Source organism: Grammomys surdaster, unplaced genomic scaffold, assembly GCF_004785775.1.
Source record: "Grammomys surdaster isolate TR1022 unplaced genomic scaffold, NIH_TR_1.0 126197, whole genome shotgun sequence".
Lineage (NCBI taxonomy): Eukaryota > Metazoa > Chordata > Mammalia > Rodentia > Muridae > Grammomys > Grammomys surdaster.
The window spans coordinates 2,262,118-2,284,728 of NW_021621002.1; the positions used below are offsets into that span (position 1 = coordinate 2,262,118).

The window sequence follows — 22,611 nt, forward strand, 5'->3', positions numbered from 1 at the left end:
CTCAGAGCCCGGGAGAAGCTTACCCTTGCCCCTCGCTCTCAGAGCCCAGGAGAAGCTTACCCTTTCTCATTGAGCAACAGCTCCATCTCGGTTATGTAGCACTCATCACAGGCGCTGAGGTACTCCAGCACCAGCCTGGCTTCTTTCTTGTACGCCTTGCCCACAGCTCCCTTGTTGGGCTCAAACTGTACAACGTTAACTGTTTTGTATGAAACAGTCAAGGAATCACAACACAGCACAGCTTTAGAGTTTTGGAAAACGATCTTGAAACACTCAACCACAACAACTTAAAAGCCACCACCCCGTCCTGCCAGCATTAGCACCCCAGACTGTTTCTTCACAAGATGAACTAGATGGGGGTGGGTCAGTGAGTAAAGTGAGTCCCACAAGCCTGAGGATCTGAGATCCAATGCTCAGCATCCACAGAAGAACCAAGTGTGGCTGTCCATGCCTACAACTCCAGCACTGGGAGCAAGAGACGGCAACACTCCTCAAAGCTGCTGTGTAACCAGCCTTGCTGAAATCAGTGATCTCCATTTTCAGTGAGGGGTTATCTCAAAAAATATGGTACAGAGCAAAAGAGGAAGACATTTTATGTGGACATCTAGTCCCCCCACATGAATATGCACATACACCACACATGAAGAAATAATAAATAAAGGAATACCATTAACAAAGACCTCTAAGGTTACAGTGAAATAAATAAGTTTTTCTAATCTGCAATATATATCTCAATCCATAGCATAAAATCATCTGGCAACATCTTTAGCCAGAGAGGTGGCTCAGTGGGGAAAGGTGCTTCCTTCCAAGATGATAAACTGAATTAAATCCCTAGGACCCACATGATGAAAGGAGGAAAGTGGTTCCCGTAAGTTGTTCTCTGACCTCCACACAGCTGCTGTACCAAAAGGATAAACAATAAAGGTAATTTTAAAAAATGAGGTTTTGTCACTAGTCAATTCTAGGAATTAGCTCACAACAAGATAAGAGAAGCAAACTCCAATTTTAAAGAGATAGTGAGCTGAACTGTCTGAAAATGGCTCTAGCTGTTTATGAGAACAGCACTTACCAGACATCCTATATCTAGGTACACAGGTACATGTGCAGAAAACGGAATGTTGGAAACATCTGGAAAAAGTAGCACCGCAGCAGACATTCTGGGCATACTTCTAAACATATGTCTTTTAGGGTCTAATGCTGTGGGTGTTCATTATCTTACATAGAGACTGGGAAAGAAGCCATGAGGGACACCAACCACCAAGTTTAAACAACCCCAAAGCTCTCCAATCATCCAAAGAACAAGGGACAAACTGGGGCTCACACACCTTTAGCCTTAATTCTGGAGTGGCCAGAAAGGATATGGGTTCTTTCAGGGGTTTCTCAGCTACTAGTGGAACTTTGGTGGCTCGAGCATGACAGGAGAGGTCGTAGCAGGAACGGTCAGCACATCCAACAATCTCAATCCAGCCCTAGGAAGAGAACCAACAAATTCACTTCCGCTCACACTGGCTTTGCTCATGAAACACACATACAGTAACTAATCCTTCCAAATATCCCAGGACAATTGAATTATACAATCTCCAATTGGATTTTGTAAATTATTAAAAGGAGAATAGTTTCATATATGAAGCAGCTAACAGATCTATAAGGTACAAAGAGAATTCACACTGTATATGAAGTGTTTTATTTTCAAGGCTGGCTTACCATGTCATTATTACTATCCAGTAAATGAATAACCTATAAGCTGATTATGAAAATTAAACAGGTATCTGACCAAAACCTATAGATTTGGCTCAAATTTGTAGCCAGGACTCAAATGTGGCAGAAATTATTCCTCCCTCTGAATGACATGCCATCAAATGGCTACCTGAACATGGCAGGGCATGGCTGGAAGTCCTGGTGCTCAGTTAGTTCACCTGACTGAACAGAATGAAACACATAAAATGTGGGTAAAGGTTCAGTCACAGAGGAACCAGAGGTGTCAGACTCCATTTCTTTTTAACACCTAGGGTACCTAATTTAAAAAAACAATTGCTTTCAAGTTACATACAATGGACTGACTGCCAGTATCACCCATGAACTTCTACAATGAATGGCATCCTAACTTCCAATGTGACAGCACACACAGGCGCCTTTTGGAAGGCACTAGGTCAGGAGGGTAGAATTCTAATCACTGAGTAAGTGCTCCTCACTGAAGAGCTCAGCAGAGCTATCCTGCCCTCTTCCCATCAGTGGAGTCATCAACCCAGTAAAGAGCCCTTAGCCAAACCAGAGCATACCAGATTCTGTTCCTGGACTGCTACCTTCTAGAAATTTGTTGTATTTTGTTATAAGAGCATAAACCACGACACCACCTTACAGATGTACTATGTAAGAACAAGAATGTCTATAAAGCATGAAAGTCAAGAACACAGGCTTGAAGTCAGATAGTTTGGACTATAACCCAGCTCTACTACCTCGCCAGCTTAAGGCCCGGGAGAATCTTACCTCTTAGCACCTGAGCATCCTCAGAGAGGGGAGACATGCAGAGGGCTGCATAAGACAATGTAAGGCACTTAGAAGGAGCACGGCTTGTAACAGCAACAAACGTGAATGAACGAGAAGGTAAAGTGGATAAAAGGCAGGCAGGACAGGCCAGGGTCAGAATCGCAACTGACACCCGTGTGCTCTAATGCTACTTTAAGTTAAACCACGAGAACGGGGTGAAAATGAGAAAGGCCATAATTACTCATTACACAAAATCAAGAAATATTTTATTGGTTTTATATGAAAATAAGAACATTCCAAAAAAATCAGGAGAGTAGAAAGATATGTAAGGACATCTGAACTCTTAAAATAATTACTACCTATCTGGCACTTTTGTGTCACTGTCTCCTCCTCCTCCAGGTCAAGCAGTCCCTCCTGGACGGAGCAAGGAGATCCAGAGGCTCATGAAACTCACCAGAACTCGCGACAACCAGGAAGCTCCAATAACTCCTAAGACTCAGGAGGTAAGTAGGTAGCCCCAATAAACTCAGAGACTCAACAAGCTGCATTTGAAAGGAACTGTCTCTTCGGTTTGTCTGCCCTCTATGTGGAAGTAAGCATTTCTGTATCATTTCCCAGGAAAAGCAATACTGCAAGCAGTACATATCCCAAACAAGCTTGCTAAGAACAGATCTTAATATGTCTTATCTAAGTCCACAAAGGCAAAAAGAAAATATTCAAAGCAGCATCAATAACAGCTACTGCAAGCCTGTAAACCCAGCAACTGATAAGAGACATGATAGGTTTAAGGTTAGCCTTGGCTATATAGGTAATCTGAGAATAACCTGGGCTATATGAGATCCTGATTTAAACAAACAAACAAACAAACAAACAAACAAAACAAAATCCAGACACTAGAGATATGCACACTATCACACATTTATACATGCATGTTATCCACAGAAAAATTACCTAGAAACCAGGAATGTTGGAGATCTGCTTATAATCATAGCACTGGGAAGGCTGAGGCAAGAGGTTCATGGCTTATGTTAGCCTGTGCTAACATAGACGACTGCATTAAAAAAGCCAAAGTTGTTTTATAAAAGTAAAACACAAAGCCAATGACCACATGCACGTCACAGGCCCTGAGCTCCAGCAGCAGCTCCTCTCTGTGTGAAGACGCCTCTCCAGCACGCAGCAGGAAGGGCCAGGCACGCAGGCCCTTGCTCAGGCGTCTCCTGGGACCCTACCCACATACAGAGAGTCAGCTACATCCTGCTGCGTTTCATTCCTCAACCTGAGGGATGGAGCTCATTCAGAGGAATGGAAGGACGTGATGGGGGTGATCGAGAGATCTCTGGATTTTATCAAATACGGAGAGAGAAAGAGACCAGAATCTGTCTCCTAAATGTACCAAATAGTTCTCTAAGCAGAAACGTTCTTAACCCTATCACCACTGCCAGTGTCTGCTAGATGCCTGTCAGGAGGCCAGCCCGTCTCAGCTCCACCGAGGAATGCTACAGCACCCAGGAACAGACACTTGTGCCACCCCACCATTACCCTTCTCTCCCTCCCTAAAGCACCGATCTCTGTCTCCCAAGGCTTTCCAACACACAGGGCAGCCCGTCTTTACAAGTCAACTGCTGTCTGCTTAGTTTCTTTGGTCTACTCTGTCATGGAGTGGCGCAAAGCGTCACTGCAGGCTACTCACATAGGACGTTTTGGACTCGGCATCCCAGCAGTCGCAGGCATAATGGGCCATCTCATTCTCCATATGCTGTCGGAAGCGGAGTTTATCAGGAGATATTCCAACCTTCATGAGGTAGAGGTAGATGCGGCCCATAAAATAGCCTAATACTGAGTTGTTAATCACACCCTGAACAAATAGAAGTGCAGCAAGGAAGAAAGGTACACGTTAATACTTCAGAAGGCTTAAGTATTCTCTGTCTACCTGCATATCTACTTACTTCAGTCTACTGAAAACAGGACACACAAAGTAAACGTTCTTCCTACTGAAAGAACAATTTTAAAATACCCACAAGGTGATCTTGGTTATTTTTAAAATGTCAAGGTAACAAGTTAATAATATCGTCGCTCAAAATATATCTAAGATGTTGGGTTCCTACACTTGGGAGGCAGAACCAGGCAGATCTCTGTATGTTTCATAGTGAACTCCAGGACAGCCAGAACGAAACAGTGAGACTCTGCCTTGAAAAACAACAAAACCAACAGAATGTCTAACATATCTGTCCAACTGACTCAGCCTTATACACTTCCTAAATCCAGTTATAAATAAGCCTAATTTAAATTAACAAACTAAAGAGATATATTGAAGTTGTTTTGTTCTAAAAAGAAAAAAAAATGTATTCTTGCCCATTGAAGTTCATCTGTTCCATATAGAACGTATCAATTTATTTATAACTGTAGTACTGGACCTTAGGAACCATCTAGCCCTGTCTCCCATCACTGCAAGGATGTCTGCTGGTTAGCTTTATCAACTTGACACAAACCGAGGCATCCCTGAGAAGGACTCTCAACTGAGGAACTGCCTTCAGCACACTGGCCAGTGGGTATTTTCTTGGTTGCTGTAGAAGGCATGTAGGTCCTTGTGCTCAGATAAGCACGATGGACGCCAGGGCCATTAAACACATAGGTAGGTTGTCTTTTCAAAGGGAGAGATGTAGAAGCTGCTTTCTACCCAGAAGACTGAACAGAGAGGAAGCTGGGGACAGACTAGGTTAATAGCTGGGTGACCTCTGAGCATGGCCAGGCCACACCTGACCCTCCCTAGACTCTTATCTTGGGCTCCTTTGTCTCAGTCAATCTATGGCGCTATCCTGTTCCAGACCTTTCTCCTGAGCCTGTTTCCTCAGTTAATCCTTATGGACGATGTTACTTGTACTTTACAAAGAGTTTCATGTAGTCATGTCTTAGGCCTTGTTGTGCACATAGGACTGAGTTAATTTTCACCAGGAAACTTTTTTTTTTTTTTCAAACTGTGGTGTGCTTAAATATGCCTTGTGGTCAGACAAAGGTTGAACCAATACTGACTACTGAGTCATACTGAACTGAACTTGCTTCTTATCTTCTGAGGACAGTTACTCTGTTGGCTGTGGACACAGAGACCCCTGTAGATGGTTAACTCAGACTGGAGGGCCCAGTCCACGACAGGTGATGCCATCCCTGCGAGGTAGGCCTGAGGGGTATAAGAATGGTAGCTTAGAGAGCCAAGAGAGGCAAGCCCGGAACAAGCATTTCTCTAGTGCCTTCAGCTTCAGGCTCCTACCCTGCCTTCCCTCAGGGATGGACTATAGCCTATAAATAAGTGTCTACAATAAACCCTTCCCTCCCAAGTTCCTTCGCTTATGATATTTAGCACAGCAGATTATTTCTGCAAAGTGGATGATACCTCTTCTTGTATACTTCTAAAGTTAGATGGCTAAGTGCTTCTCCCGGCGAGTCACTCACTACTGGGAAGCAGCTAATGAGAGTATTCACTCCCCCATCTCCCCAGGCAGATATTTAAAGAAACTCACAAATATACAAGGCCTATAAGCCCATGCTGTGGGCAAACAAAGGGGCTTGGATCCAGAGTGCTTGCTTTTCCTGAGTAAAATACTGTCTCTTCCAAAGTTGTGCAAAATGTTGAAGTAGAATCAGTTATATACAGGACAGTTCAAACTAAGACCAATGTTTAAGTGCTCAATAATGATTTTGATTTTAAACTTATGTGTGTGGGCAGAAACAACTTGCAGGAGCTGATCCTCTCCTTCCACCACGTGGGTCCTGGAATCAAACTCGAGTCATCAGACTCCACAGCCTGGAAGCCTGCTGAGTCACCTCCCAGGCCCATCTGTGAAACGTTTTAATGTTAGAGCCTGGCCCAGAACTGGTGGTTCAGGTAATTTTCTCTCTTGATACTAATACCATAAAGTAAATTCTATATAAAACAAATACTACATGGGAACTGGACTGTAGCTTAGAGCTAGGTCACTTGCTCAGCAAGGATCTAGGTTTGCTCACCAGTACCACAAAAGACAAAAACTGTCAGGGCTGAGAATACAGTCCATGCACCTGCTTGACCTACACTGCTGCAAAATAAATAAACAAAAATATTGCCAAAGTCAACTATTTCATCACTCAGTACACAACCAAGTTGCCAGTCCTACCACTGCTGACTGGGCGTATCTACATCAGTTCCCCCAGCATCTTACCTGTTCGACAGCATCTCCCAGACGCATCTTCTGAGCAGACTGTCCAGTGACCTGGGCTTTTGCTGAGTACAAATAAAGGCAGAGGTCGGCCACACTCTGGAACTTGGGATGCTCTTTTTCAGCGGGGTCTACAAAGTGCTCAATCTCTGCCATGGTGAATTCCCTGCAAGAAAAAGCAAGACCGAAAGCTGCATGCTTAACTATATAACTAAGTCAGTCAGCCAGGCTCCCATTTCCGGCTGCTCACTCCTCCAGATAAAGGGCCTAAACCACAGGCTTTCCTTATGACTGGCTTCCTAAGGAAATTACCCAAAGATTTCTGGATTAGGTTTGGGTAGGAGATTGCTCTTTTAAAAGCCACCAATAACTGGCCTAGGATACAACTTGTGGTGGGAAGCACGCTCGGCATGCTCAAGGCCTCAGGTGTGAGCCCTAATAACGAAATAACCACAACAACAGAAATAATAACTCCTCCCAAATATTAATCCCTTCTATAGAGCTATACCCAAGTACCAGCTATAAATAAAAGTAATTTTTAAAATCAGATTAATACACCCTTTAAAATAGGAAACAAGCAAAGGTCACATACAAGAGAAACAAGATGCTAAGTAGTAACATGCACATAAAATGATTCTGCTTAAAGCTTTAGGTCTCTGTATAAATATATTCCAAAGGAAGTCACAGACATTTACTTCTCGAAGAACAGGAAATTAGAAGTGAACTGAAATGGTTCTCCGGGTTTTAAAGCAGGTTGATTGACTGTGTTATAGCTCCAAACAAGTAAATGACTGATAATGGCACCAAACAGATGGTCCCCTTAGAGTAAGGGCTTCTAAATAAAGCGTTGTTCCAGGCAAAGGACGCTGGGCATGAACTGAACAAGCCCCTATCAAGCTCAGCACGTAATGACGAAATAAATATGCACATGGCAATGGCTTTCCAAAGACATTTCTCTGAATTGCAATTTAGTAGCTATTACAGGGGAAGGGAGAGTGTTTTAAGTTAATTTTATGAGTCAAAATCTTTTTTAAAAACGGACACAATCTCACCGGTGTACTCCCACGGTTATCACAGATGCTTTAGAAGCAACACAAAATTGCACAGATTGGCCCTAAACACATGAAATGTACTGCCAAGAGCTCTGGGTTTTTAATTTTACTCGTTAATGGCAGGTTTTTTTTTCCCTTGGTCTCAGAGCACTAAGTCTTAATTATCTTTCAACAACTATAAAATGTGTCTGTGCACATGAAAATGCAGGTGAATATGGCGCTGTGTGCTCACAGAACTTACACCAGGGCTGACAGGAATCAACTTCCACTGTGCAGAGAAGACAGATTAAGGGTCCTACCCAGAATCTCAAGTGGTGCTGCCAAAGTCTTCCCCTGTGTTCTATAGAAAACTTCCTGTCAACTACAGTTAATAATGCAATAATACTATTATCGCCTCAGTACCCGCTGAAAGGATTAAGGCTGTGACCTCCAGAGTGACAGTTGAAAGGCAATGATCTCAAACACAGACTGGTTATGAGCTTGCCTTCGGTCATCAGCCCAGGATGGATGTATGGCTATACAACCTATTTCTGTATGGAATATATATATTACTTAGAATGATGACATCAAAAAGAAATGTGGAAATCATAAACTTAAATCATGGTAAGCTTCTAAAGAAAGAGACTAGCCAGTGCCAGGATGCCTCTCACACATGCCTAGACACACAGAACAGAGCGGGACATCAAATAGGCAGGTGTCTGAACTCAGCAGTGCTGGCTTGCCAACTGCCTGGTCTTAAACCCATGAATGCACAGGCTGCATCCAGGACACACCCTCCAGCAATCAACAATGCCACCTGCCCAGGACACTTCCCCCCTTTGTAAAACACACACCCCAGAGAGAGAGAAGCGGGGAGGGAGGGAGGGAGGGAAAGAACCTGTAACTCCATAGCACTGACAGAAATGCACTGGTTTTAACATTAACATCAATATCATGATCTCTACATCCTCCGGAGGTGGTGAGCAAAGAAAAGGATTCGGACCAAGTGGGAGCCATACGCTTCTATGCTCTTTCCTTCCCTTTATAAATCACTCCTCAATCAAAACTGCCGCCTTCACCAGAGGTTACACTTGGAAAAACCAGAAATAAGCTGTGACCAAGGTTAAGTACAAGTGTGGCGGTTTCCATCCCCAGCCCAACGCCAACAGCTAGTACCTGACTCGGATCAGTCCAGACCGAGGCGAGATCTCATTTCTAAAGGAGTTTCCAATCTGGGCAGCGGCAAAAGGCAATTTTCCTTGGTTGAATTCCAAAAGTCGTTTGAAATTCAGGAAAATTCCCTGGGCGGTTTCTGGTCTCAGGTATCTATAAAATTAAATAAAACAGTCTGTTACAAATAAGAAAATGTGCTTTCCAAAAAAACAAAGTCTGTTACAGGTAAAGTACCACATCTATCTTTTTCACAGCAAAGTTATGCTTAAGGCCTAAAATAAAAGATTTTAAGAGGAAGAGATCCCGTCGTAAATAGCAAACACTCCCATAGAACCATGGGAACAGACTAAGACCTTGGGATGGCCAAAGCGCCATCAGAACTGTCCTTATTTCTTTATTCCAAGTCAACTTCTCTGAGTGTCACTGTGGTGGTTTGAGTGAAAACGGCCCCATTCGCTCCTAAGTTTGAATACTTGGTACTCAGCTGATGGGACTGTTTGGGGAATTACTAGAAAGCATGACCCTGCTGGAGGAGCTGTGTCACAGGGGACAGACTTTGAGGTTTCAAAAGATTCACATCATTCCCAGAATGGTCTCTGCCTCTTGCGGTTGGAGTGTGAGCTCTCAGCTGTTCCTGCCAGCATGCCTTCATTTCCCGTCAGACCCTAGCCCTCTGAAACCTTCAGTGGCTGTACACTCTCTCTCAGAAGCTGCCTTGCCGCTTGTCTCTCCCACACTCCCTCACTTGCCCTGTTCTCTCTCCCATCTCCCACCCCACTTCACCCTCCCATTCTAGTCCCCACCCCAGAACACTACACTCTATGTCCCCACCGCTCTGTGACCACTTGGATTACAGTGTATAATTATCAAATGTTAAATACTAGCACCCACATATAAGGGAAAACATGTAATATTTGTCTTTGGGGTATGGGTTACTTCACTCAGAATATTTTTTTTTCTGATTCCATCCATTATTCATTTACCTACAAATTTTTCTTTCTTTTTTGGGGGGGTTAGGGTAGGGGGGTTTGGGTTGAGACAGAATCTCTCTACATAGTTCTGGCTGTCCCGGAACTCAGTGATCCACCTGCCTCTGCTCCTAAGAGCTGGGACTAAAGGCCTGTACCTTAATGTCCAGTAAGCTCATTTTTCATAGCAGCTGACAGACATTCCATTGTGTAGATGTAGCAGGTCTAAGATCTATTTGGAGTTGTTTCATGTAGAGTGATAACATACGGATCTACCTGCATTCTGCACCATGCAGCCATCTGGCTTGACCAGCACCGTTTATTGAAGACACTGTCTTTCGTCCAATGTGTATTTTTGGTTTCTTTGTCAAAAATCAGGTGTCCACAGTTGTGTGGACTTGTGCCTGGGTCTTCAACTGGATTTCATTGATCAGTGTGTCCTTTTCAATGGGAATGCATTGAATTTGTATAGTGCTTTTGGTAGGATGGCCATTTTCACAATATCAATCCTACTAATCCCTGAACATCGGAGATCTTTCCATCTGCTGGTGTCTTCTTAGTGTCTTAAAAGTTTTCATTATACAAGTCTTTCACCTGGCTGGTTAGTTATCCCAAGACTGGTTTTTTAAGGCTACTGTGAAAGGTACTGCTTCCTTGGTGACTTCTCAGCATGTTTGTTATTTGTATAAAAAAGCTATCAACTCTGGGTGCTAACTGTATCCTGCTTTTTTGTTGAAAGAATAGAGATTTCCTGATGAAAGATTCTAGGATCTTTTAGGGGCACTAACACTAAAAGCCTTTTGAAGAGGCATATGGAAACCTACTATTGTAGAAGCTTCTTTCAAAAAAAGTCAACATATAATGGGAGAGGCAATACCCAAGGAGACATCTTACGCTACCAGTGTCTGGAATGGGTTATAGCTGGTCATTGGCCAAAGGGTCTTGTGGGCCTCCCCAAATATCACAAGCTATTGGCTGCTCTCAACAACCTTACAGTAAGGTCCTAAGCTCAAGACACAACTTACTTATGTCATCAAACAGGGAAAAATTGAAACTTTATTCCGACTAACTAGCATTCACAGTACTGGAGGTTTCTGCCTGCAAGATATACTAGTGCAATAATAGCACAAATGTTATGGATAAGCAACCACTCGTTTAAAAACTCCAATTTAAGGCTCACTTCATGAAACGGAACAATACTCGATACTGCTAAAGTGTCCAAGAGCCACTACACAGGTAATCGGCCTGGGGGAACCTTAATACTATTATTAAATTAGACCTAATGACACACTACTATACCTACATATCAGAGCATTCAACCCACACTAGAGAAGCTTCTTTCAGAGGATGATACTTATTAACATGGAGACCACAACTGGACAGTGTGCAGAGTGAGACACTTTGGAGCACTCAGTCCTAAGTTTCATTACAACTCTCCCCTTCACAGTTCAGAGATCTGTGTGGGAAAGGAGGTAGAGAGATTAAAAGAGCCAGAGGTGGTAGGTGACTCCCAGGAGGCAGTATCTTACAGAGACAACAGGGCTGATGCACACGTGAACCCAGAGACCATGGTAGCATGCACGAGTCTGTACAGGTTCGGGCCACACAGAGTCCCAGCACTGAGAGGGGAAGTGGGCACAGAGTCCCACCCCTAACCAAGAAGCTATCTGCAACTGATACCTACCGGGAAAAAGAAAATTAGTTTTTTGCAATGGTGTGTCACTGGGTATAACAACCACACTCCAGGGAAGGTGACCAGGAGTAGGTTGTGTGTGTGTGTGTGTGTGTGTGTGTTGGGGTGCTTTTTGTTATCTTATTAGATTTTGTTTCGATTTTCGGTGCATGTTGCTGTCTTGAAAGAGGAAGAACATGAAGTTAGGTGACAGAGAGATAAAGATGATCTGGAAGAGAGGTGTCGGGGAGGAGAGAAACATGAAGGAAATGTATTGTATTTCAAAAGTTTTCTTACTTAACAAACTATTGCCCTTTTCATGGTCTCTTACTACAGCAACAGAGAAGTAACTTAGATAGCCAGTAAGGCCTCTGAACAACCACTACATGGAGGCACACACCAAATTTAATCCCTTTTGAAAATAAGACCTATGCCTAAGCATACTTTTTTTTAAATTTTATTTTTGAAAAGTTGTCATATAAAATAATGGTTTTCCTTACGGCATCTTTATACACACGTTCCTGTTCATCCACCCCCCCCCGCCACTGCTCTTCTCTACCCCCCCCCTTTCTGGTCGGTCCTCCCGGGACCCACTCAGCCCCACCTCTTCCAGCACTCTTTTTTTACTTTCTCTGCCTGTTTCCCTAAGATATTTTCCTCTATCATGGCTAAGTGCCCCCTCCTCTTTTTTTTAAAGATTTGTTTATGTGCTTGAATGTTTTGCCTGCATGCATGTGCACCACGTACACGCAGTGCCTTCAGAGAGAAGAGGGCATCCAGTTCCCTAGGACTGGAATTCCAGAGTCATGCTAACTGCCATGTGGGTGTGCACCAAACCCAGGTCCTCTGCAGGAGCAGCCAGTGTGCAGTCACCAACCGCGTCAGGTCTCTTTCTCACATCTTCATTCTCTGCATTGTACTGTCCACCAAACGTTTTTGTCCTTCTCTATCTTAAGGATAAAGTCAAGTGAATATAGCTGCCTTAGTTACTGCTCTAGCGCTGTGAGAAGACAATACGACCAGGAAAATTTACAGGAGAAGAGCATGTGATGGGGGCCTGCTGACAGTTTCAGAAGGTCCATCCCTGACCACCATGGGGATGGAGGGGTGGCAGGAGGGAATGGTGCTGGAGCCCTGGCTGAGAATCTACATCCAGATCTACGGGAAACCTCCAATCCCACACCAAGTGACATGCTTCCTCCAACAAGGACACACCCACACCAAGGATCCTTTCAACAGTTCATCAGCTGGGGGCTTCTTAGTATGCAAATCTGTAAGACCAAGGGGATGCAATCATTCAAACCACAACAGCGTTATAGCCTAATATAGCATAACAGCTGTCTCTCTAACGTCATAGAAAAGACTGTGCAAAATACTCACTTAAAAAGTGTTCCTAGAGGCTTACTTCAAATAGTAAAACAAGTTTAAAACCAAGAAAAAGAAACCCTAAAGTTTACTGTCTTTCATTCTAACAAACCAAATAGTCATTTTTATGTCTCTTTCCAGGTTTCATTAAAATGTAAGTGCAGCTACAGGGTATATTCTAAGTAGTGTGTATAAAACTATGCTGTTTCCTATATGATTTTACACTTTTCTATTTCTAAATAAGTAAATGACCTCAGGTTGACTGTGACTGAATGTCAGACTGGAATGATCTACTTTACTACAATTAGTTTAACCTCTGTCAAGTCAATAGACAAATAAGTTATCCTTACTTTTAACTAACATACTTAACTATGGTTTTTTTTTCTTTTGGATTATTTCCTAAAATGGCCCGTGTCCTAGTTAGGGTTTCTATAGCTGTGATGAAACCGATAAACAAAGCAACCTGGGAAGGGAAAGGGTTTAGCCAGCTTACACTTCCTTAGCACTGTTCATTACTGAAGTCAGACAGGAATTTAAATGGAGCAGGAACCCCGAGGCAGGAGCTGATGCAGATGTCATGGAGGAGTGCCCTTAGTGGTTAGCTCCTCCCACTTTCTCACAGAACCCAGGATCATCAGTCCACAGACAGCACCACCTATTTTACAGAGGCATTTTCTCAGCTGAGGCTCCCTCTCCTCAGGTAAGTCTAGCTTGTGTCAAGCTAGTATAAAACTAGCCAGCACAGCCTGAAGGTGGCAGCTTAGGAAATACACTCACTGCCACGACTATGAACCTGAGTTCAGTCATTGGAATCCACATTGTGGATAGAATTAACCTAAGAAAAATATTTTTCACTGTTTGAAAATCCCAGTATGATACTGATTACTTTGTATGTCAGGATGAAGTATTTTAAAAAGGGGGGCAGGGAGGTTAAGGGGGGAAAAAATCAAGACCTACCTACATGCCATCTATAGACCCACACTGCATTAAAGAGAAAAGGAACCACATGTGATGCTATGCCGTGAAGTGTCAAGGGAAGTAGAGACAGCACCGCATATGCAGAGCCACAGGACGCTCAGCTCTGCTGCCCGCATAAACGCTGTCGGTTTACAGTGGGCTAGACCCACGCTCTCCAGCATCATGGGCCACTTAGACCCACGTTCTCCAGCATCATGGGCCACTTAGACCTACGTTCTCCAGCATCATGGGCCACTAGACGTGTGAAATGAACATTGAAATTCAATCCTCAGAAACACTGGCTTCTTTTTAAATGCTAAAAGCCACACATGACTAGGAACTCTAGTTACTAGTTACAACACGGGACAGAATGCAAACTGCAATGGATGAACTTAATCATTTCTAACTATAATGTATAAACAATGACATTAAAAAAAAAACCTCTTTGCCCCTCCCATCCTATAAAGCTTACTGGAAGGTCTGATGATCGTAGACTTTTGCAAACACAAAACTCTATCCAGCTTTAGATTATGAATGTGTGAATGTGCAGCCTTCCTTCTTGGCCCTGAGTTTTACCTTTTGACACAGGCAATTTTAGTAAGTGTGTTAGATAAACAAATAAATGAAAAGCAATACGTACCCAGGCATATTTCCTCCAGGCCCAATGAAGGTCTGGAACATTAAGTTAAAAGGTAGTGGAGCGGACAGGTCATTGCCAGTGGTAGGAGATTTTACATTATAGTTCACAAAAAGGTCCCCAAGTTCTTGTTGCCCATAGTTATCAAGCTAAAGGGAAAATAAAGAAGATAATGAGGGTAAACATTACAGAACAAGGCACAAGATCAAGTACTATCTGCAGCCGTATCCCTTCACTGCTCCAGCCACACTAAGTGCAGGTCACCAGCTCAACACATGACCAATAAAAATCCACTAACAAGGACAAGGTCTGCTTAGAAAAAATGGCTGACTCCAGGTCTGAGACACGAAGCAAACAGAATGAGCCTAAAAGTATCTTGTCATATCAGTGAGCAAGAAAGTTACTGGAGAGTGCTAAGGTACATCTCAGCAGACATTCCTGCAACTCAATCTAGACAGTCCAACAACCAGGAAATATGATAGCTACCACTAATGGAAAAGTATCAGTCCTTAACTTCTAAATCAGAACCATGAAGAGCACGAAACCACTCAGACAGGTGGGAACTCTCTGCGTCCACTTGGGCTTTATGAAAATGACAGCTTGTGCATTTGGATGGACAGTAAGGATCCAACAAGCCGGTTAAAACAAGATAGAGGCATGGATCAAAGACAAAGTCTCAATTTTCTTTATAGCTGGTAAGAGAAGCTTTCCCATTTTCTTTAGTCAAAAAAATCAAGAGCAGAGGACAAAATCATATTGAAACGCTCATCATCCAATGGGCCTGGAGTGACTGCCCATGGAGATGATCACAGAGCATCAGAAAAGCCCTTACCAAATGTCTAAACTCTTAATAATGACACAGACAGAGATGAACAGTCAGGGAAATGTGAACAGTGAATATAGTTTTTCTCTTATATTTATTCATATTCCATAAAGTAAAAAAATTAATTTCAAGGAATTTTAAAGGATTTTTTTAACCTTTCAAGTATATTTTCTAATTTTATATTTTTTACTTTTTTGCAATAAAAAGGTGTAAAACTGATTGTATCTACAAATTTCTCTATGCAGAGAAAGGTCAACAAAGACTGGGGGGTCAGGGGAAGCAAGGGAAGAAGTAAGTCGTCATGGCTGAGACCACACAGACACAGACAGTGAAACAAGGAAAGCAAGTTTCCATGGCTGAGTCTTCCTACTGAGGGTGGAACTGCACTTCAAAGGAGCTCCCACAAGCCCACAGTGGCACTGGAATCACTGAGGAACCCCCACAAGCCCACAATGGCACCAGAGTCACTGACATGAACTAGTGTGGCTTTGCCATGACGTGGCTACACACCAGCTCGGCTTCGAGCCATGAGGCTACAGGGGCCGTTTCTGAGAACTGCATCAGCTTCCACCCCTCACTCTACACTGAGGTTTTCTATATAACAGCAGCAACAAAAATCACTGCCCTGAATACGAAAGCCTAGCATTCAAACTGCAATCACAGCTCCCCAGGCCGGCCACCCTCAGTTCTCAAAGTCGACTTTGCTTGGAAATGAAAGCAACAAGTAAGATCAAAGACACCCCAAGGCATATAGCCTATCTATGTCAATATCCTTAGTAATGCTGAATGGAAAATAAGAAATGGGGGGGGGAGCATGGTGGTGCCAGCTTTAATCCCAGCACTGGGGAGGCAGAGGCAGGCAAGCCTCTGTCAGCTTGAGGCCAGCCTGGTCTACATAGTGAGCCAGGACAGCCAGAGCTACATAGTGAAACCCTGTCTCCAAAAATAAAAAAAAATAAAACAAAACAAAATAAATCAAGGGCAATTAGAGGCATCTCTCATTTCCCTTTAATAAATGTGAAGCCTTTAGAAAAGGAAGGAAATAGAAGAACACGTGGGACCGAGGCCATAGGCCACAGTTCCACTCCCAGCACTGGAAAGAACATGCAACTGTGGTAGAATTGTAATTAAAACATAATAATAACTTCCTAAACTTAACACTGGCATGACAAGGTTCAGGCAAGGGACAAATTATACCTCACAGGGACTGACAAGCAGACTGACACAGTTTTCAATTCAATGAAGAAAATTTCACAACTGATGTTCGAAGGCAAAGCTAATTATCACGGAGAAGAATGTGCATACTTAAAAGAAATCTAGGCTAAGGGTAGCAAACAGTCTAGCAATTTCCATGGGGAAAAAAAAAAAGCAAAATGTTAAAAGTAAGCATGGTGTGGAGGAATCCCAATTCAAAAAGATTTTAAAACAAAACAAACAAAAAAAAACAAAAGGAGGTAGGTAGGACAGTTCAGTGGGAAAGGGTATTTGCCACCAAGCCTGACGGCCTGAGTTCAAACCCAGGGTTCTCCGTAGTGGAAGGAGAGACCCCACCTGACTCCTCTAGCTGGCCTCTGGCCTCCACACTCCACAGGAGCTACTCCTTCCTCACAAGGTGAATAAAGAAACCTGACAAAACCAAAACAAAGCAGCAAGTGAGGAAGGAGTAGCTCTCTACCCAGTTTTAGATAGAGCAATGGAAAGAAATGGGTTTAGAGCTAGCCGTGACAGCTCAAGGCTTCTAATCCCAACAACTGAGAGGCTGAGGCAGGAGGATCACTTCAAGCTGGAGGCCAGCGTAGGCTACATCATGAGATCTAGACTACTCTGGGCTAGACAGACTTTGATGAAAACCACAGGAAGAAAAGAAGTTAGGGACACAGTTTGTCTTTAGCCACAGAAGAAAATGTGAGGTGCGCTCCATGAGACTTCATGACTGTCGCCACGTAAGAAAAACTGTAAATGCACTCTGCTTAGGCGGAACTCCCACCAGACGCGGGTGGCTCTCATGTGTCTCCCAACTTCTCACCTGGGCCAAGACACTTTCCATCTCGGATTTCTTCTCAGCAGAGCACTTCTTATCCGACATCAGTTTCTGTAAATGAGCTAGAAGAACAGTCCTGGTAAGCGACAGTTTCCAGCAAGGAAAAGGAGGGCACGTTCTGAGCGCCAATGCTGGGGGATTAAGACAACTATGAAGCCAGTGTTCTTCTCTTCTATTTGTTCACGGACAGTTTAGCAGGGCGGCCCTGATGTTACCTGGGCTTCCTCTTGTGCTGATGATGGAACCCAGCACTACACATGCTAAGCAGTCTACCACTGAGCTACAGTCCCGGCCCACAAGAATGTCGTCATCACTTGCTGATTAGAGAAGTTATTATCTGAATATAACTAAATCTGTAGATGACTCTGTAACATATACTTGAAATGTATGTTTAATCTGAATATGTATGTTAGAACTACAAGTCAATTTTTTAAAAACAATGTAAGACCTTGAGAACTAAGTTCAGCCTTGTTTTGATTTAGCACAAGGAAGAGGCAGACGCAGACCTTTCAACAGGTGGTCCGCGCGGAAGCACTCTCCGTTCTTCACGTCCTTCACCATGAAGTCAGCAAATTTGTCCACATGGCCAGAGGTCCTAAGTGAACAAGGAAACCCACAAGTGAACACAGGACATCATCTTAGAAGAGAGCCCCTATGGAAACTTCTAGTTCTTTGGAAAGTTAGTTACATCAAATGATGGTTTGCTGGGGCACACAGGTGAGAGGATGTCTTGCTAGAGAAACACGTGAGAGACTGTTTTCCTGAAGCAGACACAGGTGAAAGGACACTTGATAAATATGACCCCACAGACAGTGGGAGATGAGCACCGAGCCTTGGTTCGGTTTGCTCCGCCTCACTATTCTTTGCTAATGACAGGCATGGATTGGTTCACCTTACACTGCGTTGCTGAGCTCAACTTGTGATAACTCCAACATTGAGAGAAACTTGCCCAAGAACTGCTCCTGAGGTCCCTGCAGCAGCTTTCAGCTTCTGCTGCCTCATCTCAGGCCGGTTGGAGAGACTGGCGGTTTCTTCAGGATCGAACTATAGTCGCCTGCTGAAAAACCTGGACCAAAGTTGTTGGTTCCAGCCTGATGTCTGCCTGCCTAGAGGACTGCAGCTGCTGACCTGCAATTGGTGCTTGTTACGGGACTTAACTGCTGCCAAAGAAGACGAAGCTCGCCCCCAAAGAACTATTGCTGACCATCCCCTTCCCCGTATCCTAATGACGTTTCTCTTCCACTGCCTCTGCTAGGTGGTGGGCTAGAGGAGACACTGAATCCTTATTAAAAGTAGGTGCAAAAAATTTATGCCTACAAGTATAGTTTACGCAGAGTTTAGATCCATGTATGTCAAGATGGAAACTACATCTAGAATAACAATATTCGGCAGACAGAGACACACGCCCTGAGGAAACTCCTCTCTTATCCCCTCTCAAGTATTTCTCTCCCGTGGAAAAAGAGATGAGCTAGATTACACACATTTATAAACGGTCGTAAGGCTGTATGACATTTCAGGATAATTCAAGTTTAGCAAAGGCCAAAGTCCTCAGGAACTGGATGAGCTAAGAACCACAGCTCGGTAGACCCTCCCCTATACTGACATTAGTCTTTAGTTCTATAAGTGGGACAAAGAGCTCAATGAATTTATCCAGAGCTCACAGATTCAGCAACAGGAACGCCTCTCATCTTAATTGGCTCTGATTATTAAGAGCACCTCAGAGGTTAATAATAAAAACTGGCCCCTTCCCAGACAACATTAAATGGTAATAAGAAACCCTACCCTACCTGCAATAACCTTGAATCTTAACCTCTGCACTGGGTGAGAATGCCTATTATTCTAGCAATTTACACCATGGAAATAAACATCCAAGGGACTATCCACAAGTGTAGCTATGCAAACACAAATTCAGAAATACTTTAACTTAAACCCCTATGATAGCACAGTAAACTATGTTATATTTGTAAATATAACATATGTAAAACACAATACTATGCTGTCATCAAAAAAATGCTTTTTAAAATTAAAATTACTCATTCACTGTGTGTCCGTATGAGGGTGTATGTGACAAGGTCAGAGGACGAGCTGCAGGAGTCAGTCCACCCTCTATACCACGTAGTGCTAATGGATTAAACTAAGGTTATCAGCTTTGGCAGCAAATACTTTTACCTGCAGAGCCATCCCAATGGCTCCAAAAATGCTGACGACAGACTGAAGTCCATAAGTAAATGCTAATTTACATGACATGAAACAGTGCAATGGGTCGGTCATGTTCAGACAGACCGGAACACACAGGAGAATGAAGGGACAAACAGCAATTTCAACCTGGCCATCTGTGAGCTGCAGGTACATACTGCTTTTGTTTGTTCTTCACTAATTTTCTAAATGAGCACAGATAAAGTTTTTGTAATCAAAGCTAACTATTAACTTTCGAAGGCCTCTCCCCTCTAAGCAGATGCTCACTTTAAGACTGGCTCGGGGGTGAGCATGGTGCAGTCAATCTCCAGGATCTGCTCCTCTTGGATAAAGTGCTGCCTCCAGGTCTGGATGATATTGTTCTTCAAAGCACAGCCTACTGGTCCAAAGTCGTACAATCCACTGACCCCTGTGAGGAAGAGACGCAAGCATGGGTTTTCCTGTTACTCTCACACACAGACGTCGCCCACAGTGCAAGCCCTCTGCACTAAGGAGCGTGACTTACAGCTGGCTGTCCAAAGGAAACCTAAAGGCTCCCTCCACTCACCATCTGTAATTTCCTGGAGGGGCAGCGCCAACTTACACAAAATGAAGTCACTGATACAGGCACAGGATAAAAAGGCAGACTGCAATGTATGTGGAGAACCAGCCACACAGGCAGGGAACAATGACCTAAGAGCCAGCACTGTATTCTCTGATTTACTGCGGGTACTTGGGTTGTGAGTTAAACTTCAAGAGGTAAAACATTCAAAGACGTGCTTAGCAAATCCAGGCAAGACACAATGACAAAGTACTACAGGCTGATTACTTCGAGGGTCTGTTTACCAGTAGGCCTTTCTTATAGCACTTGGAAAAAACATGGGTCATCTTTCTACCTGAAGAATACTTCCCTGACCAGTGCCCACAAAGAATAAACCAAGGTCCATGTATGACAGCAGTCTGTGAGGAGGGGAGCTAGGTATCAGAACTACAGTAGTGCCCTACACTTGGGGCACTAGCAGGCCTTAGTAAGAATGCAGCAATATATACACAGCCACAGCAAACACCTAACATCTGAGCCTGTAATCCCTACCCACTAAAGAGAAAAAAAAAGAGCTCCAAGAATTCTCAGATGGAGTAAGAAACCTTGACACACTCAGCCTTTTCCCTCCTGCCAGAGCTCAGGGAACTCTGCAGAACAGGAGGCAGAAAGGGTGTAAGACCAGAGGGGAGGGAGGACACCAAGGAGACCAGGCCCTCTGAACAACAGGAGCAAACCTGTATGAGCTCAGAGACTGAGGCAGCGTGCACAGGGTCTGCACCAGACGGGGTCCTAGAGCTGAAAGAAGCAGACACATGTCCCCATCCCTAACCCAGAGGCTGTCTCCAACTGACGGCCACTTGCAAATGAAAATGTAGTTCTCTCCAAGGGAGTCTCACTGGGGAAACAGAAAAGGAGCTCAAAGGTCTCTCATAATGTCATGCCAGGGTGTTTTCTTTTTCCTTTTGAAGATTTCTTTCATTTTTTAATTCTTTTCTTTCTTTCCATGCTAAGGGTCCTCTGTACACATATTATGGCTTCCAGTTTTGTGTTCTTACGGGACTCCTGAGTATGGGTGAGTGTGTCTCTGTCTATATCTGCTTCTTGGGCTCTTCTCCTTCTGTTTGCTTCATTCTGTTCCAATCTGTATGGTTTTTATCCCTCTCTTATTACATTTTATTTTATTAACCTTTAGATGTCTGTTAGTTTTCCAGGGAGAGATTGAAAGAGGGTGGATGGGGATGGGAGGAGAAGTGAGGACGAACTGGGAGGAACAGAGGGAAGGAAAACTGTAGTCAGGATGTATTGTATGTATAGGAAAACAATCAATTAAAAAAAACAAAAACGGCTGATGGAGGTGGCACAGACCTTTAATCCCAGCACTCAAGAGACAGAAGCAAGGGAACTCTGAGTCTGAGGCCAGCCTGGTCTACAAAGTTCCAGGACAGGGCAGCCATGGCTACACAAAGAAACTCTGTCTCAGAAAAGAAAAAAAAAAAAAGCAAAGAAATAAATTTTAAAAGGGGGAGGGGAACAATTAACAGAGTGGGGAATACTACGAGTGGGCATTAAGCCAGATATCCACTCTTGAACAACAAAAATGCAAAACATGACCTCTCTCCTTTATGGATCTGATACAGCTGAACTGCTAACATTAGTTAGCAAGCCAAGCTCTTAACTAAGTATAGTGTGGTTTGGATAGGTCAGGCCCCCACATACGCACATTTGAATGCTTGGCTCATAGGAAGTGGCACTACTAAAAGGTGTGGCCTTATTGGAGGAAGTGTGGGGGTGGGCTTGAGGTTTCCCATGCTCAGACTCTGCTTAGCATGGAGAGACTCTCCTCCTAGCTGCTTGCAGAAGATAGTTTCCTGGCTGTCTTCCAATCAAGACATAGAACTCAGCTCCTTCTCTAGCACCACACCTGCCTAGATGCTGCCATGCTTCCCACCATGATGATAATGGTCTGAACATCTGAAACTGTAAGCCAGCCCCAGTGAAATGATTTCTTTATAAGAGTTGCCTTGGTCATGGTGTCTCTTCATACCAATGAAACTCTAAGTAAGACACATGGTAAGATCACATCATTGTGGCTTCATTCATCCCCTACCTCCATAAATAGCAAACGCTTGATCGTAGAAAAACCTCCTCTTCAATGTATCCTCCATTTTTGCTCTATCTACGATGTCATCTTTGGGCTGCAATGCCAGCTCCTATAAGAGTAAGCAAGAAGAGAGTAACTGTATAGGAAAGTGGAGTTCTAACATATCTGAATTTGGTAGAATCCAGTATAAAATGCCAGAGACACAAGACATTGAGGAGCTGAACTGGAGGCCTCAGTCCCCACAAACACTTTGAGCAACAGAAAGGAAGCTGCTATAGTTTGGACCTTAAAGTCACTAGTAGCTCTTTGTTGAAGGCTCCTTTGCTCTCCAGTTGACAGTGTGGCAAGAAATGGTGTAAACATTAGGAGATGCGCTTGCTCTCTCTCTCTCTCTCTCTCGCTCTCTCTCTCTCTCTCTCTCTCTCTCTCTCTCTCTCTCTCTCTTTC

At 43.6% G+C, this 22,611-nt stretch overlaps 1 protein-coding gene across 1 annotated transcript in view; it reads right to left on the reverse strand.

Annotated features, from left to right (window-relative positions):
- Positions 1-22,611, reverse strand: part of Gars (glycyl-tRNA synthetase) — a 41,257-nt gene that overhangs the window by 9,784 nt on the left and 8,862 nt on the right. Inside the window, exons 3-12 of the mRNA XM_028758395.1 lie at positions 22,171-22,273; positions 19,808-19,949; positions 17,851-17,939; positions 17,330-17,406; positions 14,484-14,629; positions 8,885-9,034; positions 6,681-6,843; positions 4,178-4,342; positions 1,362-1,469; positions 61-206 (exon numbers count right to left, since the gene is read on the reverse strand). Coding sequence (XP_028614228.1) covers positions 61-206; positions 1,362-1,469; positions 4,178-4,342; positions 6,681-6,843; positions 8,885-9,034; positions 14,484-14,629; positions 17,330-17,406; positions 17,851-17,939; positions 19,808-19,949; positions 22,171-22,273 — 1,289 coding nt within the window. The remainder of the gene's footprint in view (positions 1-60; positions 207-1,361; positions 1,470-4,177; positions 4,343-6,680; positions 6,844-8,884; positions 9,035-14,483; positions 14,630-17,329; positions 17,407-17,850; positions 17,940-19,807; positions 19,950-22,170; positions 22,274-22,611) is intronic.